General features: G+C 36.7%; 1 protein-coding gene across 1 annotated transcript in view; it reads right to left on the reverse strand.

The window, feature by feature from the left end:
- The window catches only part of dnah2 (dynein, axonemal, heavy chain 2), a 153,768-nt gene that overhangs the window by 66,830 nt on the left and 73,015 nt on the right, over window positions 1–13,923 (reverse strand). Inside the window, exons 32-40 of the mRNA XM_059525133.1 lie at window positions 13,716–13,817; window positions 13,511–13,636; window positions 13,316–13,426; window positions 12,104–12,292; window positions 11,898–12,001; window positions 9,450–9,639; window positions 9,178–9,358; window positions 8,496–8,623; window positions 4,154–4,306 (exon numbers count right to left, since the gene is read on the reverse strand). Coding sequence (XP_059381116.1) covers window positions 4,154–4,306; window positions 8,496–8,623; window positions 9,178–9,358; window positions 9,450–9,639; window positions 11,898–12,001; window positions 12,104–12,292; window positions 13,316–13,426; window positions 13,511–13,636; window positions 13,716–13,817 — 1,284 coding nt within the window. The remainder of the gene's footprint in view (window positions 1–4,153; window positions 4,307–8,495; window positions 8,624–9,177; window positions 9,359–9,449; window positions 9,640–11,897; window positions 12,002–12,103; window positions 12,293–13,315; window positions 13,427–13,510; window positions 13,637–13,715; window positions 13,818–13,923) is intronic.

Here is a 13,923-nt window from a genome sequence, read left to right on the forward strand (position 1 = left end):
TAAAAAAGGTTTTAATTGCTTAAATTATTTTTATTAAATAATAATAAGTTATCATGTTTATTCTTGTAGAAAATACGTGTTTATTCTTTAAGAAAATAAGGGAAAAAATAAGGGACGATCCGAATATTTGTTTTGCTTCACCTATTTATGTAGGCTACAATTATTAAAATAATAATAATAATAATAATAATAATAAAATAATGTCATTAAAAAATACCATTGGCCTGAGTAATTTTGACCATTATAGAATTGTGACTTTAAAGATTAGTGATTTAGGAGGTGAAAATACTGTGAAATCACTAATGGCATGGATTTTAGAGCATAACAACTGAAGGTTTATGAAACATTAGCCAATAAACCATTTTTTTAAACAACGGAACTTAAAGTTGTGAACAAAAATATTATTTCAACCATACAGCATGTGAATAAATAAAATGCATACTTTTCATAACATTTCATTATTCATAAAATGCATAACGTTTCTGGTGTTTGGATTTGTATTTCAATATAACGAGCTCCAAGTTTAAGAATAGCCCTAGACTAGTTTCTCTCTCTCTCTCTCTCTCTCTCTCTAACAGCATTAGCTCAATGAAATACGTCTTAATTTTTTTCCAGCCTTGCTAAATGTTGGGCTCGTGATCAATAAGTTGTATTCGCCTCAATCTGATTCAGTAAAGTCAAACCGCAGACAGTGAAGCTGCATCACTGAGCGCGAATCCCGCACGCTGTGAGGCGGGAACAGAGGATTCCGCTTGGTCTTAAAGCCTTCCGCAAACATCAACAATCACAAATAACAATGATTTTCGTAAAATAATGATTAATTATTAATTGATGATTTGTTATTATCATTATGGTCTTGTGAAAATAATAATATGGGCTGCGAGAAAACTATGAATACAGATAGTAGTGCTGCTGAGTGCAGGCATGTTTCAGCCCAGTAACACAGTTCCTCAGAGCCAAAAAAAACAGACCGAATTCAGTTCAGCTGGAGGGGGTTGGGTTTTGGGTAGTTATGTATGGCTTGTGGGGGTCGAGATAAAGGTGTGAATTGCTCTTTCATATGGACAGTGTCTTATGAGGCTTTCACTTGCTGAACTGGTTTATAAAGGACTGTTGTTTTGTTTATAGACTAAAAAATGGTCTGCCCCCACGTAAGATTTTTCTAGTTCTAGTTGTTCGTTTGTTATATTCAACTAATCAGAGGTTTATATTAAATTTATATAATCAAATCTTAATATATTCCGCGCTCAAGCACATGCATTAAGTTTGCAACAAAGCACATGCAGAAGTAGCCTAATAATTGTGAAAAATGGGACATTTTTATTATTTATTAATAAACAAATGTTTTCTTGTCTGCTGCAAGATGAAATTCACTGTGCTGGCTCTCTCCGATGAGAGAAATGCAACATTCACAAATTGCACAATTCGTTTTCGTTTAAAAAACATTTCAAGCTTTCTGTAGATGTTTTAATGTATGTGATACACCACGATATTATGTTAATTAAAAAAATTATAAATTCATTATCAGGAATAAATTTAAGTGATGAGACGGCGCCTCCCCGTCATTAATGCACATGAATAATTTTTGTACAAACACTTGAATATGAGCGTCTGGTTTTCACTCGCTTCAAGAGCGCTCCATCACGAGTACAATTCATGCCAACAGCCCATAATATAACTGCATATTCAGCAAGAATTAATGTTAAACATATTTAGCTATAGCTTGATCAGATGGTTACAATGACTGCAAGAGTCGAGCGGGATGTTAAGAGTTTGTCTGTTTCTTTTACTGATTATTTTCGGGTTAAAGCATGATTTAAACAGATTCACACGCAATCGCTTTCGCAATAATGCATTCAAACAAATGTAATCTTACAGTCCTACTACATTATCAGCATGCTATCTGATTTTGATATCTTGAAGAAGTTAATCGATCTGTTTAGATAAAATAACTGACAAAAATGTACTGTTAATTTCATCACAAACATCACAAACAAAATGTTCATAGCAGAAAGCAGCAATTAAAGATTTAATGCTTACAACGTTATTAGTTTGGCATGTGATATAGGAAAAAAAGTTTACACAAAATAGCTTAAGCTATTTTTTTTTTATATGTATAACATTTCAAACATACTGAAATACTTTATGCATGGAGTGAAGGTGGAGCGAGTTTCTGGTATCAGTGCGTGCGGAGGGGAAGTTGTTGCTGCTCACAGACTCTGATGCGAGTGAGAGAGATGTTTCACCTGAAGAAATGAAGACGACTGCGGCTGCACAAGAACAGCACATCTGCAAAAATCAACCTGCAGCAATGCTCGTTGATCAACTCGCCAAGCTTTACTTTTGTAGGTCGCATGGCAGTAAATAATTCGATAATATGACCATGCAGTCAATACAGATATTTAATAAAAACATTAAAACAAGCAGTAAAATAAAACAATAAAAAACGCACGCCAGTTCTACACCGGACACAAGTGGAGCGATCCAACAAAAGACAACAGAACACAGTGATGGATACACTGGACACGATCCCCATCAGTGAACTGATGCTCGTTCTGTTTATGACAAAATGTTCTGACACTGCGTTCAGATGATTTGACACTATAGTGTGATTTCATCAAGTTTAGACGCACTTTTCGCTGTGGGGCACGGATGACAACTCTCGTGTCTGGTGTAGACACACAGAAAGTGTCTGCTCTATTTACAAATAAGTTCTATAAGAAAAAAAAAAAAAAAAAAAAAACTAAACCAGCGGCATAACGAGATGGAAATATAGACTAGAAAATATATTAACAGGTCCTCCGTCCATGACACTGACTCACTGCTGAGCTGCCAGTTTTAATCTTAACAGCTCTTAACGCCGAGTGGATGGTTAGATGCATGATAGGCTAGTATTAAATAAATAAATAAATAAATAAAAATAAAGGTCTTTCCAGCATTAAGGTAATAACATTACTGTTTTTTTTATCATATTGTTGCAGTTATAAATTTGACTGCTAAATGAATGGTAAAGAACTATGTTAAAACTTGTTTTGTAAAATTTCCTCGCCATTTGAATATTGATTTAAAAATCGGTTTAAATCATAAATCAGTTTTTTTTTAGGCCATATGCTATTGCCCAACTTTAAAAGCAAGTAAAGAACGCTCCCTTTAAAATAACTTCAGTTGTCAATTACTAAAGCTATTTTTTACATCTTGTGTATTTTGTTGATTATAATGAAAGAACTTGAGTTTAATTGTGAGGACAGTTTATTAATCCGTCCATTTATTAGAGTTTCAAAGATTTAATCGTGCAGGTTTAATTTTATTTGTTTCTTGTTTTAGGCTAATTAGGCATAAATAATGGGAACGAAATTATATAGTGCTTCATGTTTAAACATGCAACAATTTCTTAATCAGTTTACAGACAAATGTTTTTTCCACAATAAATTAAAGGACAGGTAACGAATAACAAAAATGCATGTTGTTTTATTAAAGGAAAAAATATATTTACATTGAAAATATAAATGAAAATATAGGCATAATATATGAAAATATTGACATTTTGCATATTAATCCATGTAGCCTACCCCCCTAAAGTAGGCTACCACTTTTAATGCTCAGATGCAAAGTAAATCACAATTTCTTTCGAATAATATAACGCATAATTAATATAATATAAATAATACTGCACACCTTTTAAATGTGTCAAATCTAAAATATGGTTTAATACCATGTAGCTTAGAGAAAATATAAGCACAGGCTCAGGCATAGGCTTGACATTTATCCTGCTTGAATTCATTCTAAGAAATGCACATAACTTCGTAAGTACCAAACTTTCGTCTGTGGATATTAAATATTAAATATATTAAATATTTTAACTACATTGTTTTTCTTTCATTTTCCCTGACTGAAGCCATCAAATCTAAGACATCAGTGAGGCAAAACTGACGTCTATTAGCGAAAATGTGCTTTGATGCGCTTGTTTGATAACTTGTGGTTAAAGCGCCACTCAGCGGTCAAAAGCTGCAAATGCACTTTATATCGCCGCCGCAGCGGTACGTGCGGCAGTAAAAAGGGCCTTTTGAATGTTTACTTAGTGTATTCAGGTGAAGCAGGCCTCTTAGAGAAATGTTTCTGGATTTAATGAATGCTGCAGATCTGTGAGTCTCACCTCTTCATCGACAATGTCAGGGCAAGCTCTGCGCTTCTTTCCAGCATAGCGAAGCAGAGAGGTGAGAGCCCGCAAGCCAAAGTCATAGTGGTCCTGTTTAGACAACTGCTGTACTGCCAGAGAATACAGAGTGAAGACCTTCTTAGCCAGCACCTGAGAGAGAGAGAGAGAGAGAAAGAGAGAGAGAGATTAAAAGTGTAATATAATGTCTCTTTGAACAAAATACAATGAGAATATAATGAGAACAGATAGCATGAAACTGCATTAACAACCCATTAATATTCTCAAAGTGAAAATGAATAAACAGGGAAGAAAAAATAAATTAGGATTAGAGCTGATTTTGTTTGTTGAGAATTGGTTTGATTTTGAAAAGTTTCACAGACCAGAAACATGCGGTAAGAAAGTAATTGTGTCTAAAAGGGTTTCAGTTCCTGTTGACATTAACATTAAAGACATTTCTTATGGGAATAATAAAATGAATTATGTGACTTTGAACTCCCACAGCTAATAGAAACCATGAGAAGAGATATAGCAATACATCTGACAGTAATACAGTAATATGTCAGGCAGACAGGTATAGAAAAAGCATATAGAGAAAGAGAGGGAGTGAGAGGGGTGTAAACAAACAAATTCAATGACCTTTATTGTATCATTTTTTTCATCTACGAAGAAACAGAAGCCAAGAAATCAAAAGAAGTCAGAGTCTTCAAGACCTCAACAAAACCACAATCAGTATGTTTTGTATTATATGTCATTGTTTTACAGCAGGGCTTTTTTCTTGTTGAGTTTTTTAAGTAACTGGTATGGGTTTGTGAGTTGATGAAAAGCTAATAATTAATAGAAAAAACAAAACAAAACAAAAAAACTTACTTGCTAAAAAAAAAACAAGAAATATTTTCTTTCTTTACCTGCATGTCATGTCACCATTAGCTGTCATCAGAAAACAATTATTCCATTATTGAAACATTAACTTCAAGTAAATATTTTGGTCATTTGCAGTTTAATTTCTTTGACCATTTTGGCTGTTTTAATGCAAATGGTATGTAATTTGGCAAAATTGTGACTTTTTGGATAAATGTGATCCCATTTTGCAAAATATGTGAAATATGTAAAATATATATGAAACAGTTACACTCAGCACCATAATGACCAAAAATGGCCCCTTGAAACCTATTAAAACGTCGTTTAAAGTCGGGGGCCTCATTTATACATGAATCATGATTTATGTTGAAACATCCTTTCATTTTGAAGCAAAAGCATTATATTTGCACTAAATAGTGTATTCTACCAGATTACGTCACTACATAGATATTCCCTATGGGTGGAAATGCACGTTATTTTCCTGGTGTCCACTAGGGGCAGTATTGACTGTTATGAAGCATTTTAATTGCTCAGTAATCTCAAACAATGTTTCTGAGTGTGAGTGGATGTCTGATAGCAATATGTGTCTGCGTTGACAAAAGTGTGTGTGTGTGTGTAGGGCCTAAATATAATACATGGTGTTTAGGCGAGTAACAAATCACAATATCCTGAAGGTCATATTTTACCCTTTCTGTCTACTCTCTCTCTCTCTCTCTCTCTCCGTGTGTGTGTGTGTCAGTGGTGTAGGATGTGTGTGTGTGTGTGTGTGTGTGTGCGAGCGCGCGTGCATTTAGCAAGAGAAAGCACTTCTCACTGCATTGTTTTCTCTCGGTTTGATTCATTGCTTAGTTTGACATGGCTTCGTTTTTTTTTTTTTTTAGCAGTCTATGTTTCAAAGTTAACTGATAATCTCTCACATACGTTGAGGCACAAACACAGCCATGCAGTCAGTTCTTAGACAATAATAACACCTTTCATCTTGCGGCAACACAAAGACGGAGAGCGCTGTAGAGTTTCAGTTGACTTCGGATTCTGACTCCTCATCTGACTCAACTCAGAGTGAGGAACTGGTGATCGTGTAGTTTAGCTTTCTTTCTAAATTATTTAATCTTTCTAAAATATTTAACTCGGTAAAAGTGGAAAATAATAATAATATATAATATTTTAGGCAATGTTTAATATATGACCATTTTTGGTCATTAATGCACTCAACGTTGTAAAATATATAATGCAGGACAAGGGTTAAATTATAGTCATTAAAATTCCAGCAAAATTTTCACACACACAAAAAAAAGAAAACTTGTAAAGAAAAACAAATATTTCTGTTAAATATAAAAATGCATAGCGAAAAATAAAAAAATATAAATGTTGTGGCTGGTCCGTTAAAAATCTGAACCTGATTTTACCAGGACAGAGCAGCTCTAAATTTGCTTAAATACATGTGTTAAACGCCCATGATGCAATTGCAAGTCAACAATAATTCATGAAATATAATTGGAAAGACAATAATTGAAAGCACAATTGTTTGTGAATGAAAATAATGACTGACAAACACACAATGGGTGCAATTTATGTCTGTGATTGAGAGAGAGACAGAATGCAAAAAAGGCTAAAGCAAAAAGGTGAGGGCATGTGTGTGTCCATGAATACCATGAATATGTAACAGAAGGAAGCAGTGCGTGTGAGGGGGTAACCGTGTCAGCTCCGTCTCCACACTGCCACTAACAGTCTTACTTATACAGATACCAACGCACACACAGAAACACGCGCCAGAGTCACGCAAGGCTGAGCAGGCTATGGACTCGCAGGGGGCGGTCATCTTGCTGTCAGTTATGGCTCATAACACCAGGACCTGCACACTCCGGTGCGTCGGGGCAATACTCCCCTGCCCTCTCTCTCTACCCTGGTCTAGCATTGATATGTCCATTTCCTTTCATTTGCAAAGGTAATAGTTCTCTCTCGACAGCACGCGGTGATTCTGCCGTATTGACTATGCAGAAGGGTGTCTGGATGAGGGCCGAGTATGCCGGGACAATCAAATCTGCCATTGACATTCTGTGCTTGGCTGCGGCCCGTGCTGGTTCCCTTCCCAGCTCTCTTAATCTCAAGTCCATTATTTGTAATTCTGAGTCCAATTCCCCATGCCAGTGCTGCTGCCAGCCTGCCGGGCTTGTGTATGGCATCAACAAATGAGGCTTCCCGTTTGGAGCGCACAGGCAGGGGGAAGAGAGGGGACGTAGCCAGTGGAAACTTGTGGGATTTGGTCAACCACAAGGGTGTGTGGAGTATGTGTTTGAAGGGGTTGGCATTGCACGTCGGTCGGATGTCTCTCGCACAAATGCGTGCGTAAACACACAATTGGCATGCCTGCTGCGTGTTGGAGGTAATCCGATGGCAGGATCAGCCCCCTGGAGTGTGTAAGTGTGTTTGTGAGCCAGTTCATCTGTGTTTGCCTAACTGTGTTGATATCCTCCATCTTCAATAGAATCTAATATCCCATAATAACTAGCACTCTCACCTCCTTCAGCTATAGTTTTCTATTCGTTTACACTGAACTCAAAAAAAATACTCAAATAAAAATGATTATTAGTGGTGTTAGTGGTACGGACATGCATGATGTCTCAAATCTTGCAGCTTTTTAAGGAGAGCTGTGCGATTACTGCACCATGTGAAGCATACTTTGGACAATAAAATGGCTCCATCATAAAGACTTGGTGAGGGCTTTTTCAATTATGTCTGTAATTAACCACCTAGCAACCTCTTGAGCACCTGAGAAACCATTTGGCGATGCCCTAGCAACCACTCAGAACATCATAGCAACTGCACTGCAAAACCCTGGAAGCCCCTCTAGAATTATGTAAAATATACATACTTTACCATCCAAAGGTTTGGGGTCTGTACTTTTTTGTTTTGTTTTGTGTTGTTTTTTTGAACAAAAGTAATACTTTTATTCAGTAAGGATATATTCATTTGATCAAAAATTTAATAAATAAATAAAAATCCATATTTTAAACAATTGCCTTTCTTCTGAGCTTTCAGAATCACCAAAGAATCCTGAAAAAAAGGGTTTCCACGAACATATCAAGTAGAACCAAATTAGCATATAAGAATGATTTTTGAAGTGTCATCTGACACTGAAGACTAGAGTAATGATGCTGAGGATTCAGCTTTACCATCAAAGGAATAAATTATATGTTAAAATATATTAAAATAAAAAACAGTTATATTAAATCGTAATAAAAATTATTTTAGCATTGACACTTCCCCCCTTAAGTATTAAGCTCTAAAATGGGACAAAGCTGCATCCCTTTTGCTCTCAATGTTGTCTGTAGATGAAACCTAATTCTAATGCTTTAGAAGTGATCCTTCAAGTGTCCATTTTTTGTTTAAAATCATTGGTGTTATTCATGCTGTATAACCATTTAAAGCTTACAGAAGATAAGAACATTCAGAATATGAATATGAAGAGTTGTATGCATACCTTGCAGTTATTGAAGCCCTCTGCAAAAAGCGTGATCTCAGCTATAAGGGTGGAATCTGGCACTACCATAGAGATTGGCCGAAACATAGACTTCAAATTATCAGGCAGCTCAGTGCGGCCAGCGTAGCCTACAGAAGAAACACACACACACAGAAACAACAGGAACTGAGGTGATGAGAACCACAAACACAGACTAAAACACATATAACCAACTCTATAAAAGATATTTAAAGGCATAGACCACCCAAAAATTTAAATTCCGTCATAATTTATGCAATTGTTTTTAGTCAATTTATTGATCCAGTTTACAAAACTGGTCTCGATGATTTGTTAATGAATCAGAAACAATGATCCAGTAATAGCGGCTAAAGTTACTGTATAGGTGAAGATTATCACCAACTAACCTTAACCCCTACCCTTGTCAGTTTATTTCACATAAAGCTATCATATGGCTTCCGAAAACCTGGAAAATAACATGTGAGTCTACATTTTTGATGCATTTTTGCAGCCTCAGTCATCATTTACTTTCAATATATTTGGAAAAGACATTTTTTTTGTGTTCCACAAAAAACAAGGGACGTTGATGTGATGGAAAAACATAATGGTGAGTAAATAATAACAGTATTTTCATTTCTGACTTAACCATTCCTCTTAGAAGAACAACAACAAGCAGATTGAGTACCTGGGTTCATAGTGATGAAGATCCCACAAGACCAGACCAAGCCAATCTGTCTCCCCTCAAAGGTGAATTTGTTGAGTCCCGCAGACAGAGCAGACAGGATGGACAGGATCTGCTGAGCGACCACGGACAGCACCTCAATGTTTATACGGTTAAACTCATCAAAACAACCCCAGGCACCTGTCTGGAGAGAGAGACAAATGCACATATTCAACAACAATACATGAATTGTTCTTAGAGTTTAAGTGTTTGCATGGATGTAGTTCACTACATACCTGAGCCAGGCCAGAGTACATGCGGCCCATAGATTTGAAGTCCAACCCTTCTGAGCAGTTGACCACAATCACGTACATGCCCAAAGATTTACCCAGATCTTTAACCGTCTCTGTCTTCCCAGTCCCAGCAGGGCCTTTAGGAGAACCGCCCCGGTGCAGATGCAGCGCTGTGGTAAGAGTCATGTAGCACCTACACCGAAAACAAGAACACTGTCTGTAATGCATACAGTACATATACTGACATATACATTATGAAAGTTGGACATTCATACAAGCACTGCAGGCAAGAAACTACAGAAATAAAGAGCTAAGGAAGTAACAAAATTATTCTGTCACAATCATGGCTAGTTATGGCAAAAATATAGACATGCATGGTAGAGACCATATCTATCACTTTCTACTTATCTTGTTTTATTGACTATTTCCAAACCCTTTTTCCCTTACAGGAGGATTTGTAACAATTTTGTTAACTTCTGTGAAAATGTTTTAGCAATCCTTAGGGCTAGGATAGGAACAGAGTTAGACACACTGGCACACAAACTGACATTCACTCAAATCACTTGCATCCGGAAGCACACACACATGGAGAAGAGACAGACAGACAGGCTTAAGCACATTGTCCATGTCCTTGAGTGGGCTTAAGATGTCACCCTCTCAACATAATAAACCCGGATTAGATCCTTCCTTTCATTCCACTGGAGGCACGTTCTGTGCTGATTTTCAGCGGCCTCTGAAGGCACACAACAGGAAATCCACCATTGACTCCTGACTCCACATCCTAGCAGGAATTGCTACATAATTTCATGTAGAAGATTTTTGCATTTTTGTTCTATTATCACACAAGACATCTGGAGCTCCTCTCTCTGGCTCTATGTGCAGGTGTGCTCGGCTGATGGGGAGGTAAGATCTTGACTGATAAGGTTAATGACATGATCTCCGTCTCTCCCTCATAATGACTTGGATAATGGCTGAAGTCAGATAACGGCATCAAAGTCCCCATAATGATCATTATAAACCAGCTGATTGCATCAGTCAAATGCAAGGGTTGACTGTCACACAGGACAAGATATTGATACATATAGCAATCTGAGAGTTATGGTATAATAAGATAATGTAGGTGATTATTTCTGAGCTGAAGGTTATATTGGTTGGTGGTTTTAATACTTCTACATACAGAGTAAGTCTAACACTCCAGAGTTCACTCTGATTTTAATCTGTGTTCTTTGGTGAACTGGGGGAGCTGGTCATCAGACATTTTGATTTAAAGGTTAATTCTGAAAAAGCCTGACAAATTAGAATTTTTTGACAAACATTAGCTGTTTCAATGCCAATGGAAAATGTAAAAAAATAATAATAAAAAAAATCTGAAATGTATGAATTGGACCAGAAGGTGAATTAAAGCAGACAATAAAGTGCCTGGGATATAGAGCAAGCATCCCGGATTGCCCTTCATAAAGCTGATTGAGAGAATCAGAGTTTGCAGAGATGAAATTTATAACAAAGAGTGGCTCATTTCTAAAGAACCTACTTCTAATTCTTTACTTTTTACATTACTTTTTATTCTAAAAATAAAATAAAAAAGTCATTAAGCAGACACTTTTATCCAAAGCGACTTACAAATGAGGACAATGGAAGCAATCAAAACCAACAAAAGAGCAATGATATGCAAGCAAGAAAACAAACAGTAAATGAATAGAGTGTAAGTCTAAAAGACTTGTTTTTTTTTTTAAAGAATAGAATTAGAATTATATATTGTACTGCAAAAAAAAATTCTACTATTGATGTGGGATATGGGTAAGGTTAGGGACAGGTTTGGTGTTATGGGTAGGTTTAAGGGTGGGTAAAGGTGTAATGGATGGTTCAACAGTGTAATTATTTATTGTAATTACGGAAAACAATTACAAATGTAATTACATGCAGGTATTTTTAAATATGTACAAACATATGTAAAAACATGTACACAATAAGTGCACTGTACCAAATTATTAATTTAAATGCAAGTACATAGTAATTAAGGCCACTTAATATAAAGTGGAGCTGAAATAAAAAATAAAGAAAATAAAATAAAAAAGTGTGTCCACACTTTAGACTGTTTGATGTTACATTCAAACCACCATGGGGTTTCTTTATTCTTTATATGTTGATGTTTTTTTATATTCATGACATTTAAATGTTTATGACATTTTTTATTTTTCATTATTTATGACATTTAAAACATTCAGAATTCATGCACCTCTGGAATATTTACTACTATATAATACAGCATTCTGGGAAGAAAAAAAGATAGCACTTTTTATGAAGTGATACAAAACAGTATTTGTTGTGTTTGTTATTTAAGTAACAATTCACGCATCCAAAGGTTTTTTTTTTATACATGAAACCTCTTTGTTTTTGGATCTACACATTTAAACCCCCTTCAAAAACATTGATCATTGATTGATGTGTTACCTGTCTGTGAGGGGGGTGATGACCAGACGACCAGAGTTTCCTAGGTACTCGTAGCCATAGCGGAAGTGGGTATTAGTCTGCTTGATGATGCAGTCGTCCACATCCTACACACACAGACAGAGACATTTAGAGGCTTGTGGCAATCCCTTTCTGCCTATTCTACGGTATATGTTTTCTCCATCCCACTATCTTATCTCCTTCCCAACCTTGTCCCAGTACAGGCGGAGTTGGCACAGCCAGTCAAAAGCACTGACATCACAACAGCCTGCTTTGGCCAGTTTGCTGATGACATCACGAGCGTGGACCTCAACGGTGACCAGGGCGACAATCTTCAAGCGGAGAATCTTTGATAAGTTCCCTCGTATGGCTTCAGAGTACTGACTGAGCATGGACACCTGGGTAAAACAATGCAAACACTGATTATTAGAAGACAGACACACTCAGACACAACGCAAACTAATTTTATGGATCAGGTGTTTCAGATCAAACCTAACCATGGTTACTCCAAACATAGTCAGTAAACATCAGCTGAGACGTGTAATGCAAATTTAAATTAACAACATAAAAAAATCCCAACCTTCCTAAAGCCCTAGAAGCCATGCTCTGAGACTAAATCTCAACTCTCAAAGGCACAGAGACAGGCCTGAGCCTTTCTCAGTGTCTCACTGGCTTTGGCTTATAAGATGTGATTGGATTAAATTCATTTGAGCTGCCGTCTTTAATTAACTTGTGTATCTAGTGCATCCTTCCTGTGCTCCATGTACAAATACACATGAAACGAATAACTCATTTTCAATAAAGGGTTTGAGTGAAGTCAGCAATGTATGTGGAGTTCATCCACTAGTTATTAACAGACTCGCATTGAATCAGTGCCCGCAGAACTCCACAGAGAGCTCTGCAGATTTCTGCAGAATCAGAACACCTGTCATTCCTAAAATTCTACAAATCCCCCACTGCTAACATGGTTGTTAATTAAATATTTGGGCTAATTTTATTTTGCTTTCAGCTTCTAACAAGAGTGTAGTACTCTCAGCTTCATTTAACACCATGTTGTATTCAGTTCCACAGAATCTCACATATTTTTACCTAGATCAACACAGAAAATAAAGGAAAATCTGCAGGTTCTGTCTAGATGCAGTTATTAGCAAAAATAAAGACCGTTCACACCACATCCAATGTTACGCAAAAATTTGAATGAAAATAGAAAGAAATTGAATTTTCAAACACTTTTCCATCTGTCACTAGTTGGAAAAAAGGTAATTGTTGGACTCAATAAATCTTAACTATGCCTAACTATTTTTGCCCAGGAGGACAATGGCAGCACAATTCAACATAATTCATTAATTGCCCTTTTTAATGTTTAAACTGGTGACCTTTAGATCACTGGCCCAAATCTGTAACTGCTAAGTTCCTCTCACCTGTTTCTTTTTTAGTGATTTAAGAGCAGCCTTATCTGCTCTCTCCTTGCTGGTCACGAGTGCTCTGGTGACATCTGTGGTCCACTGGATTTGACTGGCTGTGATCAACATCTGTAAAAACAAGTGAAGCACTTTGAAGTGGAATTACTGCATTCACACAGATACAGAAAGGCTTACATACAAACACACACTCACCTGTCCAGGCCAGTCTCGTACCCATTTGCCCCTCTTCCCTGGCATCTTCTTGAGAGCCATCGAGCAGTTCTTCAGACAGTCCTTTAGAGTCCAACGCATGGTTCGCTCAACATCACACAACCATGCCTAAACATACAAGATGAAAAGCTCAATGGATAGTGCATTTGTCAACAAAGACTGTGTTGGACTTTAGGTTGGAACACACCTCCACCGGCCCCTCCAGAAGAACAGGATGAGTAAAGTCAACAAACTCCCCATCAGCAGAGAACATCCCACTTGCCTCCGACTTGTTGTTATTGATCCCAACCTACATATGCACAAGCAGAGCAGTTAAACTAATGCTCAAGCTAAACCCTATACATTTTCAAAAAATCAAAAACAAAAACAATATATAAATAACATGACATAAAACA

This window comes from Carassius carassius, chromosome 3 (assembly GCF_963082965.1).
Source record: "Carassius carassius chromosome 3, fCarCar2.1, whole genome shotgun sequence".
NCBI lineage: Eukaryota > Metazoa > Chordata > Actinopteri > Cypriniformes > Cyprinidae > Carassius > Carassius carassius.